Below are 20,631 nucleotides of genomic sequence, written 5' to 3'. Positions count from 1 at the left end.
CAATAGTTTATACAGTTTTATTTTTACTACCAAACATCTCATTTTAATATTTGCATATCCATCTCTTTGATTATTTGTGAAACATCTTTTCTAAGCTACTGAGTAAAGTATATATATATAAATTGACACTAGTGAGTGCTGAACCATCATAAACATTTGTTTTCTTTTGCTATAGCAATTGAATTAGAACAGATATAAGTTTTTAAGATCGCAAGGTGAGTTGCTTAGTCCAAAAGTAAGACACACCCACTCCGGATTTGGTGCCTTCACTTTTGATCGATCCACCGTGCACCTCCTTTTTGGAATCTTGTTTCCAACTATATTAGTAGTATAAAATTTTCGTATCTTCTTGGTTCGACATTTCATATAATAAACTTGTGGTTTCACATTCTTTGACCGCACAATCCCCATTAATTATATAACTCCAGTCCTCCACCGTTTTCAATTGAAAAAGGCCGCTTTTGAATATACTAGTTATAAACAAAATTAAAGATAATGTTGCATTGTTGTATAAATACATTAGATAGTAAGGCAAAAAAATAGAAATGATTTAACACGTGATACACCGAATTGATGACGCGACCTGGAGACCAAATACGTGCTTTTAAAAGCTGGCATTAGTATTTTTACATTTTGAAAGTGTTCTGTAAACGCATCAGATCAGATCACATCTAGTGTATTCATATTGATCCATGATCTTTCTTTTTGAGTTTGTATTTTGTATAAAGTAATGCTTGATGCGTCGTTGAAAACAATAATTGAAAAGAGAGGAAACATATGTATATAATTGTTAAAACGCGATAATAGTGCAGGGCGAAGAGATAGACAATGGGATAACGCAGCATGCAGAAGACACGTGTGTATAGTGGCTGACACGTGTGGGCGGTTTACATGCAAACCATGTGCTACTCCATTACCAGCATAATTAAAACCTCATCATCTAATCTAATATATACATATCTTCTTCTCTTAATTAGGTCCCCCACAAACATGTAATTAGATTAGTTTACAACTTTAGATTTATCAGATCTCACCGAATTTATACAGTCCACAGTTTTGTCACATTTTTTTTGTTTTCTGTTAGTCACACTCGCCTATTTCACGTTCTGTATCCTACATTTGACTCAAAACTCTAAATGCTAAACATCAAATGGCTTACAGTTTCAACTCGTCGGTCAATGAATGGGAAATTTTGCTTTTCTGTCGTTCAACATATGTTCCGTACGTAACACATCAATTGCGAGAAAACATAATTGGTATATATATACCGACCACGACCACGACCAGCCTTTTTGTTTTGCCACGACAAAAGGTAGATAAGCATTAACGAGTTTTAGTTGTGATATCAATATCATTACAGATTAAAAAGAAATTTTAAAAGCATACAGTAAATCAAAAGAATGGAAATTGGCGCCAAGCCAAATAGCTTTTTGATATGAACTGAGAGCAGAAGTCCACAATACATGCGGAGTTCTGTCTTTTTATTTCTTTTCTTTTAAAATAAAAAGCATTTTAATAAGTTTTTCCATGAATCGTAGGAACGTAGTGAATAGGAACCAAAATAAATATTAAAAAGTAGATAGATGAAAATATCAATTTGGTATTGGAGTGGTCAAAGAATGACGCGAAACAAAAAAAAAAAAGGAAAGGCCAAAGTATGTAATAATTGGATACAGAACAGATGGGACACGCGTCACCTTTTTGGACCATCTCCAATTATTCCACTTTCCTTTTCACTATTTTTTGTTTTGTTTTTGGGAGTAAACTGATTTAAAAACAATATAACCTAGGATTGTGGCTAATTAAGCCTATCGACACAATTATAATGAGGCTTAGTATGACAATGTCTTGGTTAATAAATTATAAACAGCTAGCTTAGTATACTTTGTAGTAATCTTATATGTTAAGATTGCGGCTAATCTTAAAGAAGGTAGTAGTAGTAGTAGTAGGATTTGATTTTGTGTTTTGGAAGTGAGCTTCTCAACTTGCATACGTTCATAAAATATAGTATTTAACTTTAGAAGAAGAAAACAAAATTTCACACATTCACCGTATGTGTGTGTGTAAATACGTAGACCGTTCGACCTGCCACGACAGAAGAAGAAAACACGAAACATAAAAACATAAAATAGAAAAAAGCAAAAATAATAAATAAAAAAAAAGAAATGAAAGTGACGTGAGATCAGTCGCCGCCCAGTTCATCCCATCAAAAGCTTCCACTTGCCCTTTTGCTGTCTTCTCCTCTCCTTCTTTGCTTCAACTATTTCCATTTTGCTTTTTACTGTTTTTTTCTTGACAAATAATTTGGTTTCATCATTACATTATTTTGGTAAAACAAGTGTATATATATGACCTTTTTTTGTTGGTAGCAGCTGGTGCTACACTAAGATCACTAATTTAATATTTTTTATCATGTTAAAAGACTAAAATCTTAAGATTAATAAGTGGAAGTTGTACGAGTAAAGATGATTCAAAATAAATTAAAGATGCATGTGAGAATGTGTCATATATTTAGTAGTTTAAGTTAATACTAAAACTAGTAAACATAAATCTATGATTAGCTAAAAATATATACATCCGACATTCTAATTGTTTTTCTTTTATATGATTACGTGGTCTCTGCATGTGATTTTCTAACCAATATTATCAAAAATATAAATTTTATTTTTAGCTTCGAATATAGACTACAGAGTCTCTCTCGGCCCTCGTGCTCTCCTCTGCTCTCTCTCATACATTTCCTCACTCGTCTCTCTCATCTTGACCTCTATATCTGTGTCGTGTTCTCCTCTCTCTTTCTCTCTCTCTCAATCTCTCAAACCCTAGAGCAAAGGAATTAAAAGACGAGACCTTCCACTATTTCCAAAGCCGTGAGATCACCAGAGTTACATCTCCCTCTCTTTCTCTCTCTCTCTCATCCAGAAGACTTCACGAGTCCCCAAAGAAAGAAAGAAAAAAGAAAACAACCCTATTTCCAAAGATGAAGAACAATAACAACAAATCTTCCTCTTCTTCGAGCTATGATTCTTCTTTGTCTCCTTCTTCTTCATCTTCTTCCCACCAGAACTGGCTCTCTTTCTCTCTCTCCAACAACAACAACTTCAACTCTTCCTCAAACCCTAATCTCAATTCCTCCACATCAGATCATCAGCATCCTCACCCTTCTCACCTCTCTCTCTTTCAAGCTTTCTCCTCATCCCCAGGTTCTCTTTCTTTCTGATCAACTTATTAGTTTGCTTTTGTGTTTTTGTCTTTTGAAATTTTTATAGTCTGAATTAGGACAGACAAATTTTGTTTGTTTTGTTGCACCTTAGACCAGTTCCTTACCCTTTTTGGTTTAGTTAAACTTTTGCTTATTTAGATTTAGTAGCCTATATGTTTTTCAATTCAATGCTTCTTCTATTTATTTTTCTATCTTTTTATTTTCTAAGTGTACTTGATAGTGAGTCAAATCTAATCTAATGAATCATGCTATGTAATAGATCTAGTTAAAAAAGAATTAAATATCTATTAATGTTCCTATAGAATCTTTCACTAGATTTTGTCTCCTTTAAAAGTTAAAAACACTAATTACCTCAATACCCTCTTTTTAAATGAAACCAAATTTTCAGTCGAACGGCAAGATGGTTCCCCGGGTGTTTCAACCGGCGATGCCACGGCGGTCCTTTCCAGCTACCCCGGCGGTCCTAAACTCGAGAATTTCCTCGGGGGCGGAGCCGCGACAAGACCAATGCAACAAGTGCAATCCCTCGGCGGCGTTATCTTTTCTTCCGACCTACAGCCGTCTCTTCATCCTCCCTCCGCCGCTGAGATCTACGACGCCGAGCTCAAATCAATAGCTGCTAGCTTCCTCGGAAACTACTCCGGTGGACACTCAACGGAAGTCTCTAGCGCGCATAAGCAACAACAACAGAACCCTCTAGTTGTCTCAGAGGCTTCACCCACTCCTAAAAAGACCGTAGAGAGTTTCGGACAGCGTACTTCGATTTATAGAGGAGTCACAAGGTTCGTGGTGTAACAAAATTATACGTTTACTTCAAATTAACCACACGTTGTAGTGTAACATTCTTGCTACGTTAATATTGAAGTCTAAGTCTTGATATGTGTAAATGCATATGTTTATTACTAGTGATTATACTTTTTTGTTTTAAATCAATTAAACAGACATAGATGGACTGGGAGATACGAAGCTCATTTATGGGATAATAGTTGCCGAAGAGAAGGCCAAAGCAGAAAAGGAAGACAAGGTATATACACTTCATCTTAAAATGCGCGTGTGTTAGAGCTATAATGCGCATTGCTCAACTCTTTTTTTACTTTTTACTTTTGTTTTTTTGGAAACTAATGAGGTCACACACAAAATCTAACGTCGCTTTGTTTTTTTATTTTGTCTCTGTGACGTGAAATGATTACCCAACCGTGGACGATCTGATATTGTTGTGATGATTTTAATTGTGCTGCAGTTTATTTAGGTGAGTTCCAATAAATTCTCTCTTTATAACAATTTATTTCGTGATTATATTTTTTAATATACTGTACCTCTTTTCTTCTCTCTTAACGAATTTAATTCCCTTCTGAAACGTTCGTTATCATTCTCCTTAGTTTTTAATATTTGTATAATTTTTTGAAGTAATGTGATTTTGTAATGTTCAGGTGGTTATGATAAAGAAGAGAAAGCAGCTAGAGCTTACGACCTTGCTGCTCTTAAGTATTGGGGTCCTACTACTACCACTAATTTCCCGGTAATTTTCTCTCTTTTTTGTTTTATGTATTTCTCTTTAAAAATATTTCAAAATTTGTTTATTTTAATGTTTGGATAAATAATTACATGTTGTTATTAGATATCAAATTACGAGTCTGAACTTGAAGAGATGAAACATATGACTCGACAAGAGTTCGTTGCTTCTCTACGACGGTAATAATTTAATCTGAGATACGTTTTTTATTCTTTACAGTTGTTGCAAAGAATTCTAAGTTATATAGTTTAAGCCAAAGTAACGATTTTTTCCCTATTAAAGGAAAAGCAGTGGATTCTCTAGGGGTGCGTCTATGTACAGAGGTGTCACTAGGTATGTGCATTCTCGTAATTGATTGGTTCTATGAAATTCTCTTAAATGTGTATGCTCCTAGTAAAATGATTTGAGAAATTTATTGCAATAATGCAGACATCATCAGCATGGTCGATGGCAGGCACGAATTGGAAGAGTTGCTGGCAACAAAGACCTCTATCTTGGCACATTTAGTGAGTTGCATTTCAATGTTGTAACGATCTCTTATGATTATGGTTTAACAGAAAAGTAATTATTGGATATTATTAATTATTTCAGGCACTCAAGAAGAAGCTGCAGAAGCTTATGATATCGCAGCGATCAAATTCCGCGGGCTAAATGCGGTCACCAACTTCGACATCAGTCGCTACGATGTCAAGTCGATTGCTAGCTGTAATCTCCCTGTGGGTGGACTAATGCCTAAATCGTCCCCAGCAACAGCTGACAAAACAACCGTTGATCTATCTCCATCCGAACCACCATCTCTGACCACACCATCGCTCACCTTCGACGTGGCAACACCTGTCCATGACCATGGAACCTTTTACCACACCGGGATACCGATCAAACCAGACCCGGCTGATCACTATTGGTCCAACGTTTTTGGATTCCAAGCAAACCCCAAAGCCGAGATTCGACCAATAGCAGCTTTTGGGTCGGATCTTCATAACCCCTCTCCAGGCTATGCTATAATGCCGATCATGCAAGAAGGAGAAAACAACTTTGGTGGTAGTTATGTTGGGTCTGAAGTGTATAACAATCATTCGGCTGCATCGAGCCCTGTCTCAGCAATCCCGCTGTCCTCGACAACGACAATGGGTAATGGTAACGAAGGGTACGGTGGAAACATAAACTGGATTAGTAACAACATTTCTAATTCTTACCAAAATGCAAAGTCAAATCTCTCTGTTTTGCAGACACCAGTCTTTGGGTTGGAATGAGTTCTCTCTATAATCTTTTACTAGCATGGACGAAAAAAAGAATGTAGTAGGAAAGATAAGTCTCTGTGTGAGATTCAGATATTTTTCTTTAGATTATTTAAGTAGGTTTAAAAAACAAATATCTATAAGTTTTTTTCTTTCAACTTTTAATGTTTGTCTACTGACCACGAATTTAGCTGGATCTGACAGTACTAACTCTTTGTTTAATGACCTTATGGGTTCCTTTTTCACCTTTTCAGAACTTTTTATTTACTGCTTTATATAAAGATTTAAATTTTGTTGCTGTTGTGTGGACAATATGAATGATTGAAGATGGAACATGAAAAATCTAAAATCATCATCATTCCGTAACTTAAAATCTCGTCTGTATGGTATTTATTTCGTCATATCCTAAAATCTCGTCTGTATGGTATTTATTTCGTCATATCCACTTTTTTGTTTATTAATGTATATCTTAAACTAACATTATAGATGTCAAAAAAAAAAAATCTAACATTATACAAAACCAAGCCTCTATGAATCAAGCTTCTAGAAGGTTGCATAGAGATAGAGGCTTGGTTTTATATTATAATCATCTAAGCATATGCTATTTTTAATTTTAGGACTACTTGACTTGCAACCGCCGCATGAAGCAAGAATACATATGGTATAGATGATCGACTAGCAACTGTTACTGACATATATGCATCGGAATCATCCAACTGAATAAATCAGATTAGATAAGAAGATGATTGATTGAATTACACATGGATAAATTTTGATAATTACCAATCGAAATTATGACGTAGAAATGTAATTAGGGGAAGTGTGGTTGAATGGTTTTTTTTTGTTTTTGGTTGGTTTTGTATCAATTTTGATGATTCACCTGTCTCTCTTAAGTAGTTTAAGTACTCTGTTTGGTCCGCTTCATATGGGACTGCTTTTGCTGAATGTTCTGCTATCCATTATGCATAAAGTGATCGTGTAAAGAAGACGTTGAATAGCAAAAGTTTGGCTCCTTTGCCTTTAATTTGGGTTGTCTTGACTCTTGACCTTCTCAGGTTTTTGGTGAGATAAAAAGATCACGTATCTAGATCTCTCTCTGTTTTGTATATCTTTTCATTATCTGCGATTATCTTATAATGCTTTGTCTCCCAATGGCGTTTGTTATGTTCCCTATGATATGAATATAAAGGCAACAGTATCCCTTTTATAACTTGCACTCGAATAAAGGAGACTGACTTGAGTGTAACTCTTGGTGCATGCACCAGATGCTACTTTGTGTTACTGATTTTACATTGTGGTATACTCTTGTCATTTTTTTGCATTGTAGTGAATTTGTTTACACCTCCACAAACATTTTGTTGGCATTTTATTTCTTTTTCGAAGGAAGAAATGAAAAATGGTAGAGCAAGAAATAAGATATATGAATTATAAAAAAAAATCGACAAATACCACTTTTGATTTAACATAAGGAGTATCAAAACTATAACATCTGAAAATAATGAACTCAAATTAGAAGTATTGAATTCATCCATATATGTTTACTTCTCTACTTAAGTTGTAGTACTAACCGTAACTTGATTTGAGCATCGGAGGATCATCAGAATACATCGGTTTATTTATACATAAAATGTTATTTTGTGTTATGTATTTGTTCATACTCAAGGTGTGTCTGTGCGTGTGTGTTTTTTTTAAAGTACTATACATTGTCATAGGATACAATTTGTGTGTTACGGTTGTGTTTTTCTTTCACTTTGGCATTGTGCGCTTGTTGTTTTAAACTATATGTATAGATTTCTATATGCCAAACTGAGCTGGTCCTTAAGTTCTTTATCTATATTTATTTCTTATGTGATGACTAAACTGCGGTAGAACATTATATCTGGTGGTTTATATTCAAAGAGTTGTGGTTGTTGAAATATGGTCACATATTTTGTCTTCTTCGTTGAGTTTGTGTGTGTACACATACATATATCATATATGAGTATATTATTTTCTGAAGTTTATCTGAAATAATCAACTTGATTCACCCTTTCCTCAATAATCAATCATCAAATTGTTTTTAAATGTCCCACGCATTTTTATGAGAAATTTCCAATTATCATCAATACACTATCAAATACTACAACTAATAGTTCATAAAACACTTTTGAAAATCGTAATTGCATCCATCATGTTTAGTAATCAGATTTGCTTTTCGTCTATATATTCAGTCTCTTCCCAAAATTGTTTACAAGTAAATGCTAGTGCAAGTGGACTTACCTAGTTACTTACTTTCATATGCTAGCGCAGTTTATGAACTTCATATAAACGTGTTTACTCTTTTTCCTCATTAATTTGATGGTTTCATTTATTTATTTTTTCTAAACCATGGCCTATGAAATCTAAACCTTAAATTATGAAATTTAAACCCTAACTCCAATTTTCTAATCATTTTTAGTTGGAGAAAAAACGATCGAACCAGACCAAACTGAAAAATGTGGATTTAAGACTGGATTGGACCGAGTTAGCCCTATATACCCCCACCCCTTCTCGCCTTGTACACATAGGAGACTATGAAAACATCTTCTATCAAAATGATGGCTCGTTTAGCACACTTTAGTCAAATACAACTTACTGTAATCTGAAACAATAACATGGGATTAAATGATTAATATATAGAGTTATGTCTGTTGGTGCATATGTTTTATGATTATGGAATTTTTTCACAAAACTAATTAACAGGTAATGTATTTTTCCATGTCTTTGTCATAATCATTCGTGCTCATGAGTTCTATATAACATTTTTTTTTTTTTTTTTGTCGACACATGAGTTCTATATAACATATATAAACGAATATGGATTATTATTCTTTTTTGACAAAAAAAAAAAAGTCACTAGCTAGCTCGTCCCATGAATTTGTGGAAGAAATCTTCTACATGGGATGCTAATATAAAAAAAACGACTCGTGGCAAAATACCTTTTTGGGTATTTGAACCCGACGACCATCTTCATGGGCAAACTAAATTGTTAATGGCTATATATAAGTTTAGTACTTGTATCATAGCTAAACTGTGAACTAGTATTAAAGTATTTTAAAGAAAAACTATATAGCAATCGTTATATTTTGTTTGCAACTGTTAATTTGTAAATCAAAATTTTCTCCTCCTCTTTTTCCGTGGAAATGTATATATATATATATTTTTTGGTAAACGGAAATGTATTTTTTATTACCTAACGGGAATTGTCATTTTCATGTGATAATCTATCGTTAAATACAGTTTTATCTTTTCACGTTTGGATGGTTTGATATTTTAATATAACTAGATGTTTGTACTTTTAATGAAATAGTAATGTTCATCACAAATATTCTTAATGATATATTCAAAACACAAACTTGTGAAAGTTTTAAAAAAATCTTAGTAAACAAACTTAAAACACTTTTGTTTTACTTTTTTGATCACACTTAAAAAAGTTTGCTATCATACACAAAATTCTTTAAAATTTGTTTAATTATAATCTCTCTTTTCATCAAAATTTGCCAATTTGGGTCGCAAGAGAAAAACAAAAAGGAAAACCATTTTGGTAACGAGGGAGCAAATGAAATGGTAACAAATGTAATAATTTGGAGCATAGAAGAGATTTTATACATGAAAAAAAGAGTCCAGCATTGGTTTACAGGTCAAATCAAAGCATATGTGTACATATAATATCTTGCGAAAGCACGTGAAGAAGTATTGGGATATTTACAACTTTTTTTTAATAATAAAATATACAAAAACCAAAATTCTTAAGAACGTACAAAAGAACACAAAATAAAAAATAAAAAATAAAGGTTTGTGAGAGCAGAAGATTTCATCCATCAGAGGGTTTCCTCCTCCTCTCTTAGAAACATCTAGAAAAACTAAACTAAAAAAGTAGACAGAACACAACTCCATCCAAGCTTTCTTACAGAATCCCCAAAAAAAATCTAGAAAGAAAAACCAGAGAGCCAAAAAAAAAAAAAAAAAAAAAAACCCAAGAACACAAAGAACGAAAATAATATGCAAGCTGCTTCGGTAAGTAGCTTTTTTTTTTTTAATTTGGTTTTTGGGTTTAGTTGCTGTTGTTGGTTTCTCATTCGGTAAACAAACGAACCAATCCTTATTTTATTTCACTTTTTTATACATAATATTAATTTATATTCTTGATTACATTTTAAAAAATTCATGAAAATTCTCAATACTTGGTTTGTTCTTAAGACCGAGTCCTTCTCGAATCTATGTGTTCTTTGTACACAAAGAGAGAGAGAGAGAGAGAGAGAGAGAGAGATAGAAGTAGTATATTTCATGGGTTCTCTTTTGGTTGTTTAAAGATTAAAACTTCAACTAAATCTGATTTCATTTTTGTTCGATCTTGGTTGTTGTTCTTCATCATCATCGTAAGAACTGTTACATATTTTGTCTTTTTAACTCGAGATTGTTGTGATGTGTTTTTGTTTCTAAGCTTTAAACTTTTCGATACATAATTGAACCTTTTTTGGGTGTGAAATCGGATCTGCAGCTCTCAAAGATCTGGCGCTTCGATGGTAATTTGGGTCCTGAGCACATGGATTCTTCTTCATTTCAAGGTAACCCCAAACCCATCGTTCTTCTTTTTTGTTTTCTCTCTCTCTCGACGTGAACTGTTGTTTCCTTCATGCGTATTAGGTCTTTATTACGACGCCGTTTTTGTCTTATGTATTCATGAACACACGCTTCGGATTCGTCGTCATTCTTGAAGTTATGTTTACGGGTTCTTGAGATTTCATGAAAAAATATGTTTTACCCCAAAAAAAAAAAAAAAATGTTGGAAGTGTTTGTGATATCTTATTTCGGTTGTTACCATTCGTTTTGGCTTCTTTTATCTTCCAAGGAGATTTTTAGGGTTTAAAGGGATTGTTCATTTTTGTTTATTGGTGCAGAAAGTGAATGCATCGAGTCTTCTAAACCGAATGGTTTGAATGTAAGTGAACGGAGAGAACTGATCCACGCATTGTCTAACCAGCCTGAAGAAGCTTCGGAGCTTTTGCATTCGTGGAGCAGAAATGAGATCATGAAGATCATATGTGCTGAGATGGGTAAAGAGAGGAAGTACACTGGTTTAGCCAAACCAAAGCTTATTGAGAATCTACTAAATCTTGTGTCTCGTCCCCTGGGGGAGACTTCTTGTTCTGATCGTAGAAACTCTAGAAAGAAGCAGAAGAAGACCATCGGTTATATTATTTGCTGTGAGAATTTAGCTTGTAGGGCTGCTCTAGGAAGCGATGATACGTTTTGCAAAAGGTGTTCTTGCTGCATCTGTCAAAAGTTTGATGATAATAAGGATCCTAGTCTATGGCTGACTTGTGATGCTTGTGGATTGTCTTGTCATCTTGAATGTGGTTTGAGGCAAGATAGTTATGGGATTGGGAGTGATGATCTTGATGGTAGGTTTTATTGCTCATATTGCGGCAAAGATAATGACTTGCTCGGGTATGGGATTTATTTCGATATTGAAATCTGTGGATATTCAATGAAAAGAGATTGTTTGAACAATGTAATGAACTGTGTGTGTGTATGTGTATGTGTGCTTACAGATGCTGGAGGAAACAAGTGAAGGTGGCGAAAGAGACGCGGCGTGTTGATGTACTTTGTTACCGTCTTTCTCTAGGACAGAAGCTGTTGAGAGGTACAAGGAAGTATTGCAATCTGTTGGAACTCATGGACGAGGCAGTGAAGAAGCTCGAGGGTGATGTGGGTCCGTTGTCCGGTTGGGCGATGAAGATGGCTCGAGGTATAGTCAATAGACTTTCTTCGGGGTCACAAGTTCAGAAGCTGTGTTCTCTGGCAATGGACGGTCTGGACAAAATGGTCTCACCATCAGAATCTGTTTCAGGACAAGGTTAATGTTCTACTCACACGTTACTTTTGTTTTAAATCCGAAGATATATGTTCACTTAAGTTTTTGTTAGGTGACAAGATGAGCGCGAGAGTAGAAGAGATTCAAGCAAAATCAGTCACTGTGAGATTAGACTCCGAGGGCCCGTCTTCTTCTTTGCAAAACCGGATAACGGGTTTCAAGATGTTCTGTCGAAAGTTGAAGGAAGAAGAGTCCTCATCTCAGGTGAATTCTGTTGTTTATCTACCTGAGACAAGGTCTACCATCCACGGACTTGAACCGGAAACCGAGTTCTGTCTCAGAGTCGTGTCCTTTAACGAAGATGGTGAGTTAGATGAGTCTGAGCTGAGGTTCTCAACGTTGAAGGATGATGGAGAAGAAACTGGGGACCAGCAAAGCCCTTTAACAAACTCAAGTAGTGGCCTTTGTAGTAATCCATCTTTGCCCGAAGATGATTCTAATAGCGTGTCTAAAAGCTGCAGCAAAGAAAATGGTGACAAGGACAACGTTGAACACTGTAGTGCAGGAGAAGTAGAATCTGAGCTTGACGAGCAGAGGCTCGCAAAAAGGAAAGCTAACAAGATAGATGGAAGAGACTTGCTTACAACGCCCTCCAAGAGAGATACTTTTAAGGGAAAGCAAGGAGTGAATAAAAGATGCAAATCAAGAACAGTATCTGTGAACAAGAAACCTGAGATCAGTAATGCCGCAAATGGAATAGGATATGAAGACTTGGGTCATATTGTTAAGACGATTAGATGTTTAGAGCAAGAGGGACATATAGACAAGAGTTTTAGGGAAAGGTTCTTGACATGGTATAGCTTAAGGGCTACTAACCGAGAAGTTAGAGTTGTGAAGATCTTTGTTGAGACCTTTATGGAGGATCTTTCTTCTTTGGGGGAACAGCTTGTGGATACATTTTCAGAAAGCATACTTAAGATATCATCGAAACCTGGAGTTGTACCTGCTGGAATCTGCCTCAAGCTCTGGCATTAAAGCTTTTGACATCGGCCTTCTTATCAATTTGTTTGATATTCGTAACAATAACGATATTTTTGGAGTGAAGTTACTTAAGTACGCAAGTGCCAGTTTGTTTCTGATGTCTAGTGAAAAATAGGCATGACTTTAACTGAATCATAGTCTGAAAATTAGAGTTGGGAGATTACACACAAACATTAACAATTCTAGATCCCAAAAATGCGATAACTCATGAGTTGTTTCTAAATTCAAAAGAGTACATGTTTGTTCTCCAGGGACATTACAACAGTCTGGGGAAGAATTGCAGTCTATACTACCTGGGAAAATGCAGCTCGAACTCTCATTCTTTCGACTAGTGTTTAAGACAGTGTGTAAAGGACCTGCAAGATATGTTCAAATGAGAGGAAGTTAGGAGAAAGTGATCAATGCGAAAACAAAAAATAGAGGATGCAGAGACATGACAAGATTCTAGTTAATAATCATAAAAACTGAAACTGATTCATCTATTCAGAGTAAATCATGATGTCATCCAATGAAAAGTAATATCTAAATTCAGCTGTTTGAGAGAAAATGGTAAAACCAGCGCCAAGGTGGCTGATTATTTTTTGCAGTGGCTCACACAACTTAATCTTGTAAGATGTTACCAGAGAGTTAAATGCACAAAGGCCTGAATAAATTGAAGTATAAAACTTAGAGTGGTTTCATCTACTACGTAAATTTAACTTTACTAGTTTAAAAGATGACATAGAGAACCAAGTGAAACATCTATATATAGCTTGCAAGTTGAGTATCTAGACTAACTAAATAACCATCAGCGAAAAAAGTGTTGTAGAGAAACCATAAATGAAAAAGAGTAATAAAATGCTGAACCTGATGAGTTCTTAAATTCTATTATCCGAATAGATTTTGATGAGTTCATCTTCAATGAACCAACAATTCTAAAAACCAAGTCCTAGCTAAATCAATCAAAGTACAATTCTGAAAACCAAGTCCTAGCCAATTCAATCAAACTACAATTCTAAAAACCAAGTCCTAACTAATTCAATCAAACTACTACACAAGAATCTATGTTCCAGTTCAATGTAATTGAATCACTGAGATTGCCATCATCACAGAAGCATAAACTTGGGAAGCTTAGAGAGAAGCCTAACCTTGAGAGAACACTAGCGGTTACGCTCAGCAGGCAAAGGACGGTTAAAACCACCGCGACGGTTCATGTACTGTCTAGGCTGACGCTTAGTTACAGCTCTAATCCCACTAACATCAGCACCAGCAACTGGTTTCCCTTTGGTAGAATCAAATCCAGTAGGGATGCCTAACATCTTCATCATTTCAATCTCATTCGCATCCATTCCTTCCTCAGCTTCGCCTCCGCCATTATCAGCTGCATCGCTTGGTTGCTTATCCTTCTTCTTAGTACTAGTACTAGTAGTAGTAGGCTCTTTCGCAATCTCGTCAACGAAATCAGACACAGCTCGTTTGCGACTCCTTTCCTTCTCGTCGTCTACTGAACCCTGGCGAGTTCGTTTCCGCGACGGCGCATCGGGGGTGGGAGTTCTGCGTCTGTGGTGCCGCTGACGGTCACGGTCACGGTCAATTGAGCGGGAACGAGAGCGATACCTCTCCGGAGAACGCACGTGGCGAGGACGAGCGTGGTGGTCTGGAGTACGAGATCGGGACTTCTTGCTCCTAAGCCCTCGGTCACGGTCGCGCTCTCTATCTCTTTCACGGTCTCGATCACGGTCACGGTCACGGTCACGGTCGTCTCTATCTCGGCGTCTATCACGGTCGCGTTCACGGTCCCTATCCCTATCTCGTTCGCGGCGGTCGCGCTCTGACATAGTGGTGATGCGGCTGAGAACGGTGGATGTGCAGGGTTTTATTTTAAACAATTTCCACGGAGCGGACCACTCTCTTCTTCTGATAATTTCCCCGAATTATTTCTTTTGTAAAATTGGTTTTTTTTTTAATTCCTATTAGTATTACATAATTTACACAGACCTTATACAAACTTAGCAATACTAATGCATTCAGTAACTTTATTATCATAATTGTATGTGATTTCAGAGCTAATAGAGAGAAGTTTAGGCCTCCATAGTTAGTACTATGATAATTAACACTAAAATTTGGAAGTGCGTCAATAAACAAGCATAAGAAGAGAGATAGAGCATCTTATTTGTAAAATCATAAATAAAAATTTACAGAATATGAACACAAGTGCACTCCTCAAAAGCATCAAACTTCAAAGAGAACAAGAGATACAAGCCCTAGAGAAAGAGAGATAGAGATATGACATTTTCACTATTTATATTATAAGCACTACAAGTCCTAAAGAGGAAGAAGAAGAAGAAGAAGAAGGACTAAAAAAATATGAGCAGCACCAAAGTCCCACCACTGAGTCACTCTCCCTAAAGATCCAATATCCTAACAGAGAACCCTTTTTCATCTTCTTCTATGGGATACACCTCTTTTCATAATGTTGGATCTCTTTTGTTACGTGAGATAGCTTGCTAGTGATAACTCGTGTAGCTCACTTAGCATCCACTCTTCTCCGGTCTGACCACCCAGCACTATGGCTCGTGTTCCTCCCACTACACATGTGCCATGTCCCCAAGCAAACCGTGGCGGTCTCCCTGGAATGTTTAGTATTCTCCAAGTCGGTTTGTCCTCCGTCGGGTCAAGTAGATAAAGCTGAGATGCTGAGTGAAGCCCTGCCACCGAACCGCCAAAAATCAAGATTCTGCCTCCTGGAAGGTTAACCGCCACGTGATCCAGCCTCGGTGGTGGTGCCACTCCTCCTGGGTTTCCTGCTCCGGGCATTCCGCTACCGGTCACACATCTCCAACAAGGCTCCTCTTCGCTTAGATCCATTGTGAAGACATCGCTCGAACGGAATCTCAAAGGCCCGCTTTTAGCAAGACCACCGAACATCAAGATCTTTCTTCCTCCATACACCGATAGTGTGTGCCCTAACCGGGAAGGGGGAGTCCAGGCAGCAGGAATCTCTCTCCACACTGGTTTATCTATAGAGAGGTCGAGGAGGAAAGTGTCACTGAGAAGAACACCAGAATCTGCACAACCTCCAGAGACTATCAGTTTGGTTCCGTCAAGGGTGCATGAGCTGTGCCATGATCTTGGTAGAGGAGGAGCCAAACCCGAAATCTCCCTCCAAGTAGGAGGTTTTGCATCGAGATTCAAGACAAACACATCGTTCAGCAAACCTTGCTGTCCACATCCACCAAATACAACCAGATTAGATCCGTTTACGCAAGATAGTGTGTGGCCCCAGCGTCCCGGAGGAGGGGAGCTCACTTTGACATGTTGCCATTCAGGGTAATCCGAATTCAGATCTAAAACAAAGGTGTCATTCATAGGCTGCATATTCACACCTTCTCCTCCAAAAAGAACAACCCTGTTCCCGACTGCGCAAGCACTGAAATTACAGCGAGACGGCTCAACAGCACCTCCAACGGTAAGTTTTCTCCAAGCTGCAGCTTCAAGTGTGGTCAGTTCTCTAGCAAGGCGGCCCCAACCGAGTCTTTTTGCACCAGGAACAGTCTCTAATACGCGTGTAGTCTCACTTCCCCATGCATTCTGGCAAACCCTTCGCCAAAGATCCTCATTCTTTGTTAGCACATACAGCCTGCGACATACAGAACTGACAGATGCAACGTCTCTTGGTGTCAGGCGTGACAATATCTTCATAGACACAACCTCATCACTAAGCTGGAATAACCCACACATCCCTCGGGAAACATTACGCTCCCCAGCAGCTAAAGCTGAGTATATCGCATCGATTGATTTTTCTTTTGTTGCAGATCCAAGAACAGGTCCCAGGTCAATGTCTGTCTCGATAAAGAACTGGATCCCAATTATATGAGTGATAGTATCATCGTCTCCATATATAGGAGTCAGCCGCAATCTATTCATCAATGGAGATCCATCTTTCCTAAAGTTCAACAACTCGCCTTGGAATTCTATGCCCTCATCAATGCATTTTCTTATCTCGGAAACCACCATAGAGTCAACTAATGGATGCCTTCTTTTAGCAAACGGTCCTCTACATTGCAAGAAGCGGCTGCAGAATTCAGGGAAATTTTAGAACCAATTTAAGACCAAAAACAAAGTTATCTCCGACTTAGTTATGCGAAAAAGCAATAGAAAAATAAATTGGCTGTACATATAGACACTGAAAACAAAACCAAAAAAATCACCAACCAAGCATAGCTTAAAACATGACCACAGATTGATTCTTTTCAACAGTAAAAACTATCTGAATTGACCAGCTCCTGCCTGTCAACTTCAATCCTAATCGATATGAAGAAAAGGAGGAAGCTACTGGCACTTCTCACATGGAAAACTAACACACAACCAAACAAACTGGAGATAACCTATTAAATGAACCTAATAGTCATTGGTTCACTACAGAACTACAATCTAACTATTTTGTTGTGTTAGCTATGACCCCCAAATACTACACAGGGATAGCTTGATTTATGACGGTAGATCCATATATATACACCTGCCAATTTGCTTAAAACGCAGAGCAGCTAAAACAGCTCGACTGATATAAAAAAATTCACTGAGTAACCATCTAAATTGCCTAAGCACATTAATTGAGGCATACACACAGATGGTCTACTGTCTCCCCCGATCCCCTACAAATTCCGCACAGTCACCAATGATAATCAAACAAGAAAGCCCTTCTCTTCACTCTATCAAAATCTCTGTACTAAAGCTACGAAATCAAGTGATCAATGAACATCACAATCCTCAGAAGCAACTTCAGATTACCGTTATCTCTAAATTCACAAATGTTGAAACTAAACTCCAACGCAATTTGCTTGGTAATCAAATCCACGTTCCTCATCTATACTTAAACTACACGATCCTTACTTTATCAAACTCCACCAAGTAGCCAAACTTCGGCAAAGCAAATACGGGAAAAAGGGAGCCAATAAGCAAAAGAAACGATTCCTCGCATCAATCCGAACCCTAAGCCTCAAAGATAACATAAAACAACTAACCAATTTCCTCCGAGAACTTCCTCAGCACGATACCCAGTAACCATTTCGAAGACCGTATTGACATAAATAATAGGGTGGTCCGGCTCAACAGCATCAGTAACAACGAATCCACAAGGCGCCGTATGAAGCAAATTACCAACGGGAAATGGAATTGGTCCTCCGCCGGGAAAGAGACCTCCCTCTTCATCATCAGCAGCTGACGAAGCATCATCGGCGCTTAGATCGGAGCCACTGTCCCACTCCATGAAATTTCAAAGAGCTACCAGACAAAATTAAGTCGCCGGAGATTATGAAGACGGCGATTGAAAACAATCCGGCGTGGGATAATCGGAAAATTTTGGGAAAAGGAGATTTTTGGGTGATGAGAGAGAGAGAGAGGGAAGATGATGGACAAAGAACGAGTGGTAACCGTCGAGTTTGGTGGAAAAATCTCGGCCGTATGAGTTAATTGGGTTTTTAACGGGTCGGGTTTTTTCTGGATCCGAATTTATCTTTCGGGTCTAATAGATAAATATGCCCGTTGGGTTTTTAGACTCTCTTTTCACAAATTTGTGGGCTTGTGTCTTAGCCCATAGTAGTCCAGTAAAATTATAAACGAGTTTATTATGTGTGACTGAAATTCGTATTTATCATTTTATTAGTTTCCAAATTAGCGATAGAATTGGTTCGTGTTTGTCTAAAATTGATATAAAAATCACAAAACGAAATTTTTATTCATATGTTTTTGGGTTTTTCTTGACAACAACTTTTATATGCATATGAAAAAACAAGTGTAGTTACATCAAAAGATACAGTGAAGTTAATTAGTTGAAAGTTGAAACAATAACTAGTTAACTACTGGTTAACGTTATATCATATCGGTTTAATATGGTACAAAATCATAGGTGCAAACTGATATAAAGTATAAAACCAACATCAAACAATTTGAGCAGATTCACCTCTCCTTCAATATACTGTAACGAATATAATGCCAAAATTTGTAGTTTTAAATAGATATAGAGTATTTTGTTGTGTAATACACAATTTGAAATAAAACTTGATTTCTAAAGATAAATCAAATTTTCAACTTATGAAAAAAAAGGACGTGAGAGAACAAGTGGGTTTGGTCGGTTGTTTCTTTACACTTGGGAAAAATTCTCTATTCATTCATATCTTCGACGAGATGCTAAAATCCCCCACTATAGTATTCCTTTTTTTTTTCTTCTTTATACAAACTGTGAAAGAAAATAAAAAATTCCATAGATAGTACCGGGATTGTTTTTAAGATAATTTCATGTATAGTAATTTTGTAAGAAACTACAACTGAGAGGATAGAAAAAGAAAGAAAGAAGAAGAAGAAGAAAACTAGTGTGGAGAATACGAACATGAGTGTCACAATCCAGCGTTGGTCCAACGATCTTGCAACAAGCACCCCTCTTGTTGTATATATGATTCCATTTCTTCATCACCTCGCGTTTTATTCACTAATTCTTTTCATTAATTTCTTCATATATATATTATTAGATTCTCTATGACATGTGTTTTGTTTCGCCTTTTATTATTATGATCGTATATATATAGAACCTTGTTCGTTCTTGAAAAAACTATTATCAACAAAACTGAATCGAGAAAATAAATAAATAAAAAAAGTATTCAAGATGAACGAAAATTTACTAAAGGAATTTTACCAAAAAGAAAAAAGTATACAAAAAGCCAAAAGGAGAGGATTGAAACAAAAAAAACAAGACCTCTTCGCTATGTTTGGTTCGAATAAGTTCGCTACTTTATCTTTTTGGCCACATGGTATGCTTATAATTATTCATCATATATCGATTCTCTACTACCCATATGTTATTACATTGGCAATAACAAGACTACAAATTTTACAAGACTAACTCATCATGTTGCATTTGGCAATAACATGAGTAGAGGTCTTAATTTAGTCTTTACTAAAGGAACTTCAAAGTGTAATTTTGCACCTGATCAGTTGGTAACTAGTTACTGGTTAACCATAAAATGACATAGGTGGATTGTCGAAAGCATGTTTTATTAAATAAAATATTGTATGTACATTTAGAAAAGCCTAATTAAGGAACTTTTTGAGCAATAAAAGATGTAATATTCTCATTTCAAATCTTTTAATTAGCTTTTTGAGTTTAATATATAAAAAAAAAAACTAAAAACCTTTATGAAGCGAATTAATTATTAGGATAAGTTTTGTGAATGAGGTAGGTTCGTGGGACATAGAGAGAGCATGAGATGCATCAAAGGCAAAGCCCAAAGAAACTACGTCACTTTGAGTGGTTTGTGTACGTGAAGGCTTTGTACGAACCATCATTTCACGTTCCATATGTTGCAACGCTGCGTAATTTGTCCCCACGATCCACCATAATTATATAGTTCTTAATTCTTTTTCATAAGATTATATGTTTGTATCTAAACCAAGTAGAAGTGTAGTAGATAACACCTACCCGGATAAAACGTTAAAGACTACTACTTACCAAACTATACATTATGGTTAAGCCTTCCAAAAATATCACTATAATAATGTTTACGCTATATCTCTACAACAAGATTTGTTTTATATGATGTAAAACGATTGGCCTTATGTGAAGAAAAAGATGATCATCCTTCACATCGTTGACAAAAATAAGATTAACGTATGGCATTAAACTAATCTTTTATTTGTACTGGAGTACTGGTATATGTCAGAGAGCAATTAACATTTTAAGGAAAGCTAATTTGTTTTTTTCCTTTTTGTGGTCTATAAATAAAATCTAGAGAAGCTTTAAACGCACAAT

General features: G+C 36.4%; 4 protein-coding genes across 5 annotated transcripts; 2 read left to right on the top strand and 2 right to left on the bottom strand.

Moving 5' to 3' along the window:
- The first annotated feature begins 2,768 nt into the window (after positions 1-2,768).
- Positions 2,769-6,211, top strand: LOC17875323 (AP2-like ethylene-responsive transcription factor AIL5). The gene is made up of 9 exons (XM_006280201.2): positions 2,769-3,200; positions 3,609-4,002; positions 4,162-4,244; positions 4,461-4,469; positions 4,651-4,739; positions 4,839-4,912; positions 5,016-5,066; positions 5,163-5,239; positions 5,325-6,211. The coding sequence occupies exons 1-9, from the start codon at positions 2,978-2,980 to the stop codon at positions 5,984-5,986; spliced, it is 1,662 nt and encodes a 553-aa protein (XP_006280263.1). The 5' UTR covers positions 2,769-2,977; the 3' UTR covers positions 5,987-6,211.
- A 3,640-nt stretch (positions 6,212-9,851) lies between these two features.
- On the top strand, positions 9,852-12,946 carry LOC17877279 (protein VERNALIZATION INSENSITIVE 3). Of its 2 annotated transcripts, none has more exons than XM_006281651.2 (5): positions 9,852-10,006; positions 10,491-10,557; positions 10,891-11,440; positions 11,545-11,849; positions 11,920-12,946. In XM_006281651.2, the coding sequence occupies exons 1-5, from the start codon at positions 9,992-9,994 to the stop codon at positions 12,840-12,842; spliced, it is 1,860 nt and encodes a 619-aa protein (XP_006281713.1). In that variant the 5' UTR covers positions 9,852-9,991; the 3' UTR covers positions 12,843-12,946. The 2 variants fall into 2 exon arrangements, with proteins under 2 accessions (XP_006281713.1, XP_023641824.1); XM_023786056.1 differs by lacking the exon at positions 9,852-10,006 and adding an exon at positions 10,196-10,368.
- Positions 12,947-12,966: 20 nt separating this feature from the next.
- On the bottom strand, positions 12,967-14,746 carry LOC17876657 (U4/U6.U5 small nuclear ribonucleoprotein 27 kDa protein). Its single transcript, XM_006280994.2, has 2 exons — positions 13,976-14,746; positions 12,967-13,204 (listed from the first exon to the last, which is right to left on the bottom strand). Exon 1 carries the CDS (start codon positions 14,663-14,665, stop codon positions 13,988-13,990), a length of 678 nt encoding a protein of 225 aa, XP_006281056.1. The 5' UTR covers positions 14,666-14,746; the 3' UTR covers positions 12,967-13,204; positions 13,976-13,987.
- Positions 14,747-14,975: 229 nt separating this feature from the next.
- LOC17875139 (adagio protein 1) lies at positions 14,976-18,254 on the bottom strand. The gene is made up of 2 exons (XM_006280135.2): positions 17,852-18,254; positions 14,976-16,902 (listed from the first exon to the last, which is right to left on the bottom strand). The coding sequence occupies exons 1-2, from the start codon at positions 18,094-18,096 to the stop codon at positions 15,318-15,320; spliced, it is 1,830 nt and encodes a 609-aa protein (XP_006280197.1). The 5' UTR covers positions 18,097-18,254; the 3' UTR covers positions 14,976-15,317.
- Positions 18,255-20,631: the final 2,377 nt, after the last annotated feature.

The sequence above is a fragment of the Capsella rubella genome, unplaced genomic scaffold (genome assembly GCF_000375325.1).
Source record: "Capsella rubella cultivar Monte Gargano unplaced genomic scaffold, Caprub1_0 scaffold_8, whole genome shotgun sequence".
Lineage (NCBI taxonomy): Eukaryota > Viridiplantae > Streptophyta > Magnoliopsida > Brassicales > Brassicaceae > Capsella > Capsella rubella.
Note: the sequence above shows the minus strand (reverse complement) of the source record. Positions and strands in the feature narration are given on the sequence as shown.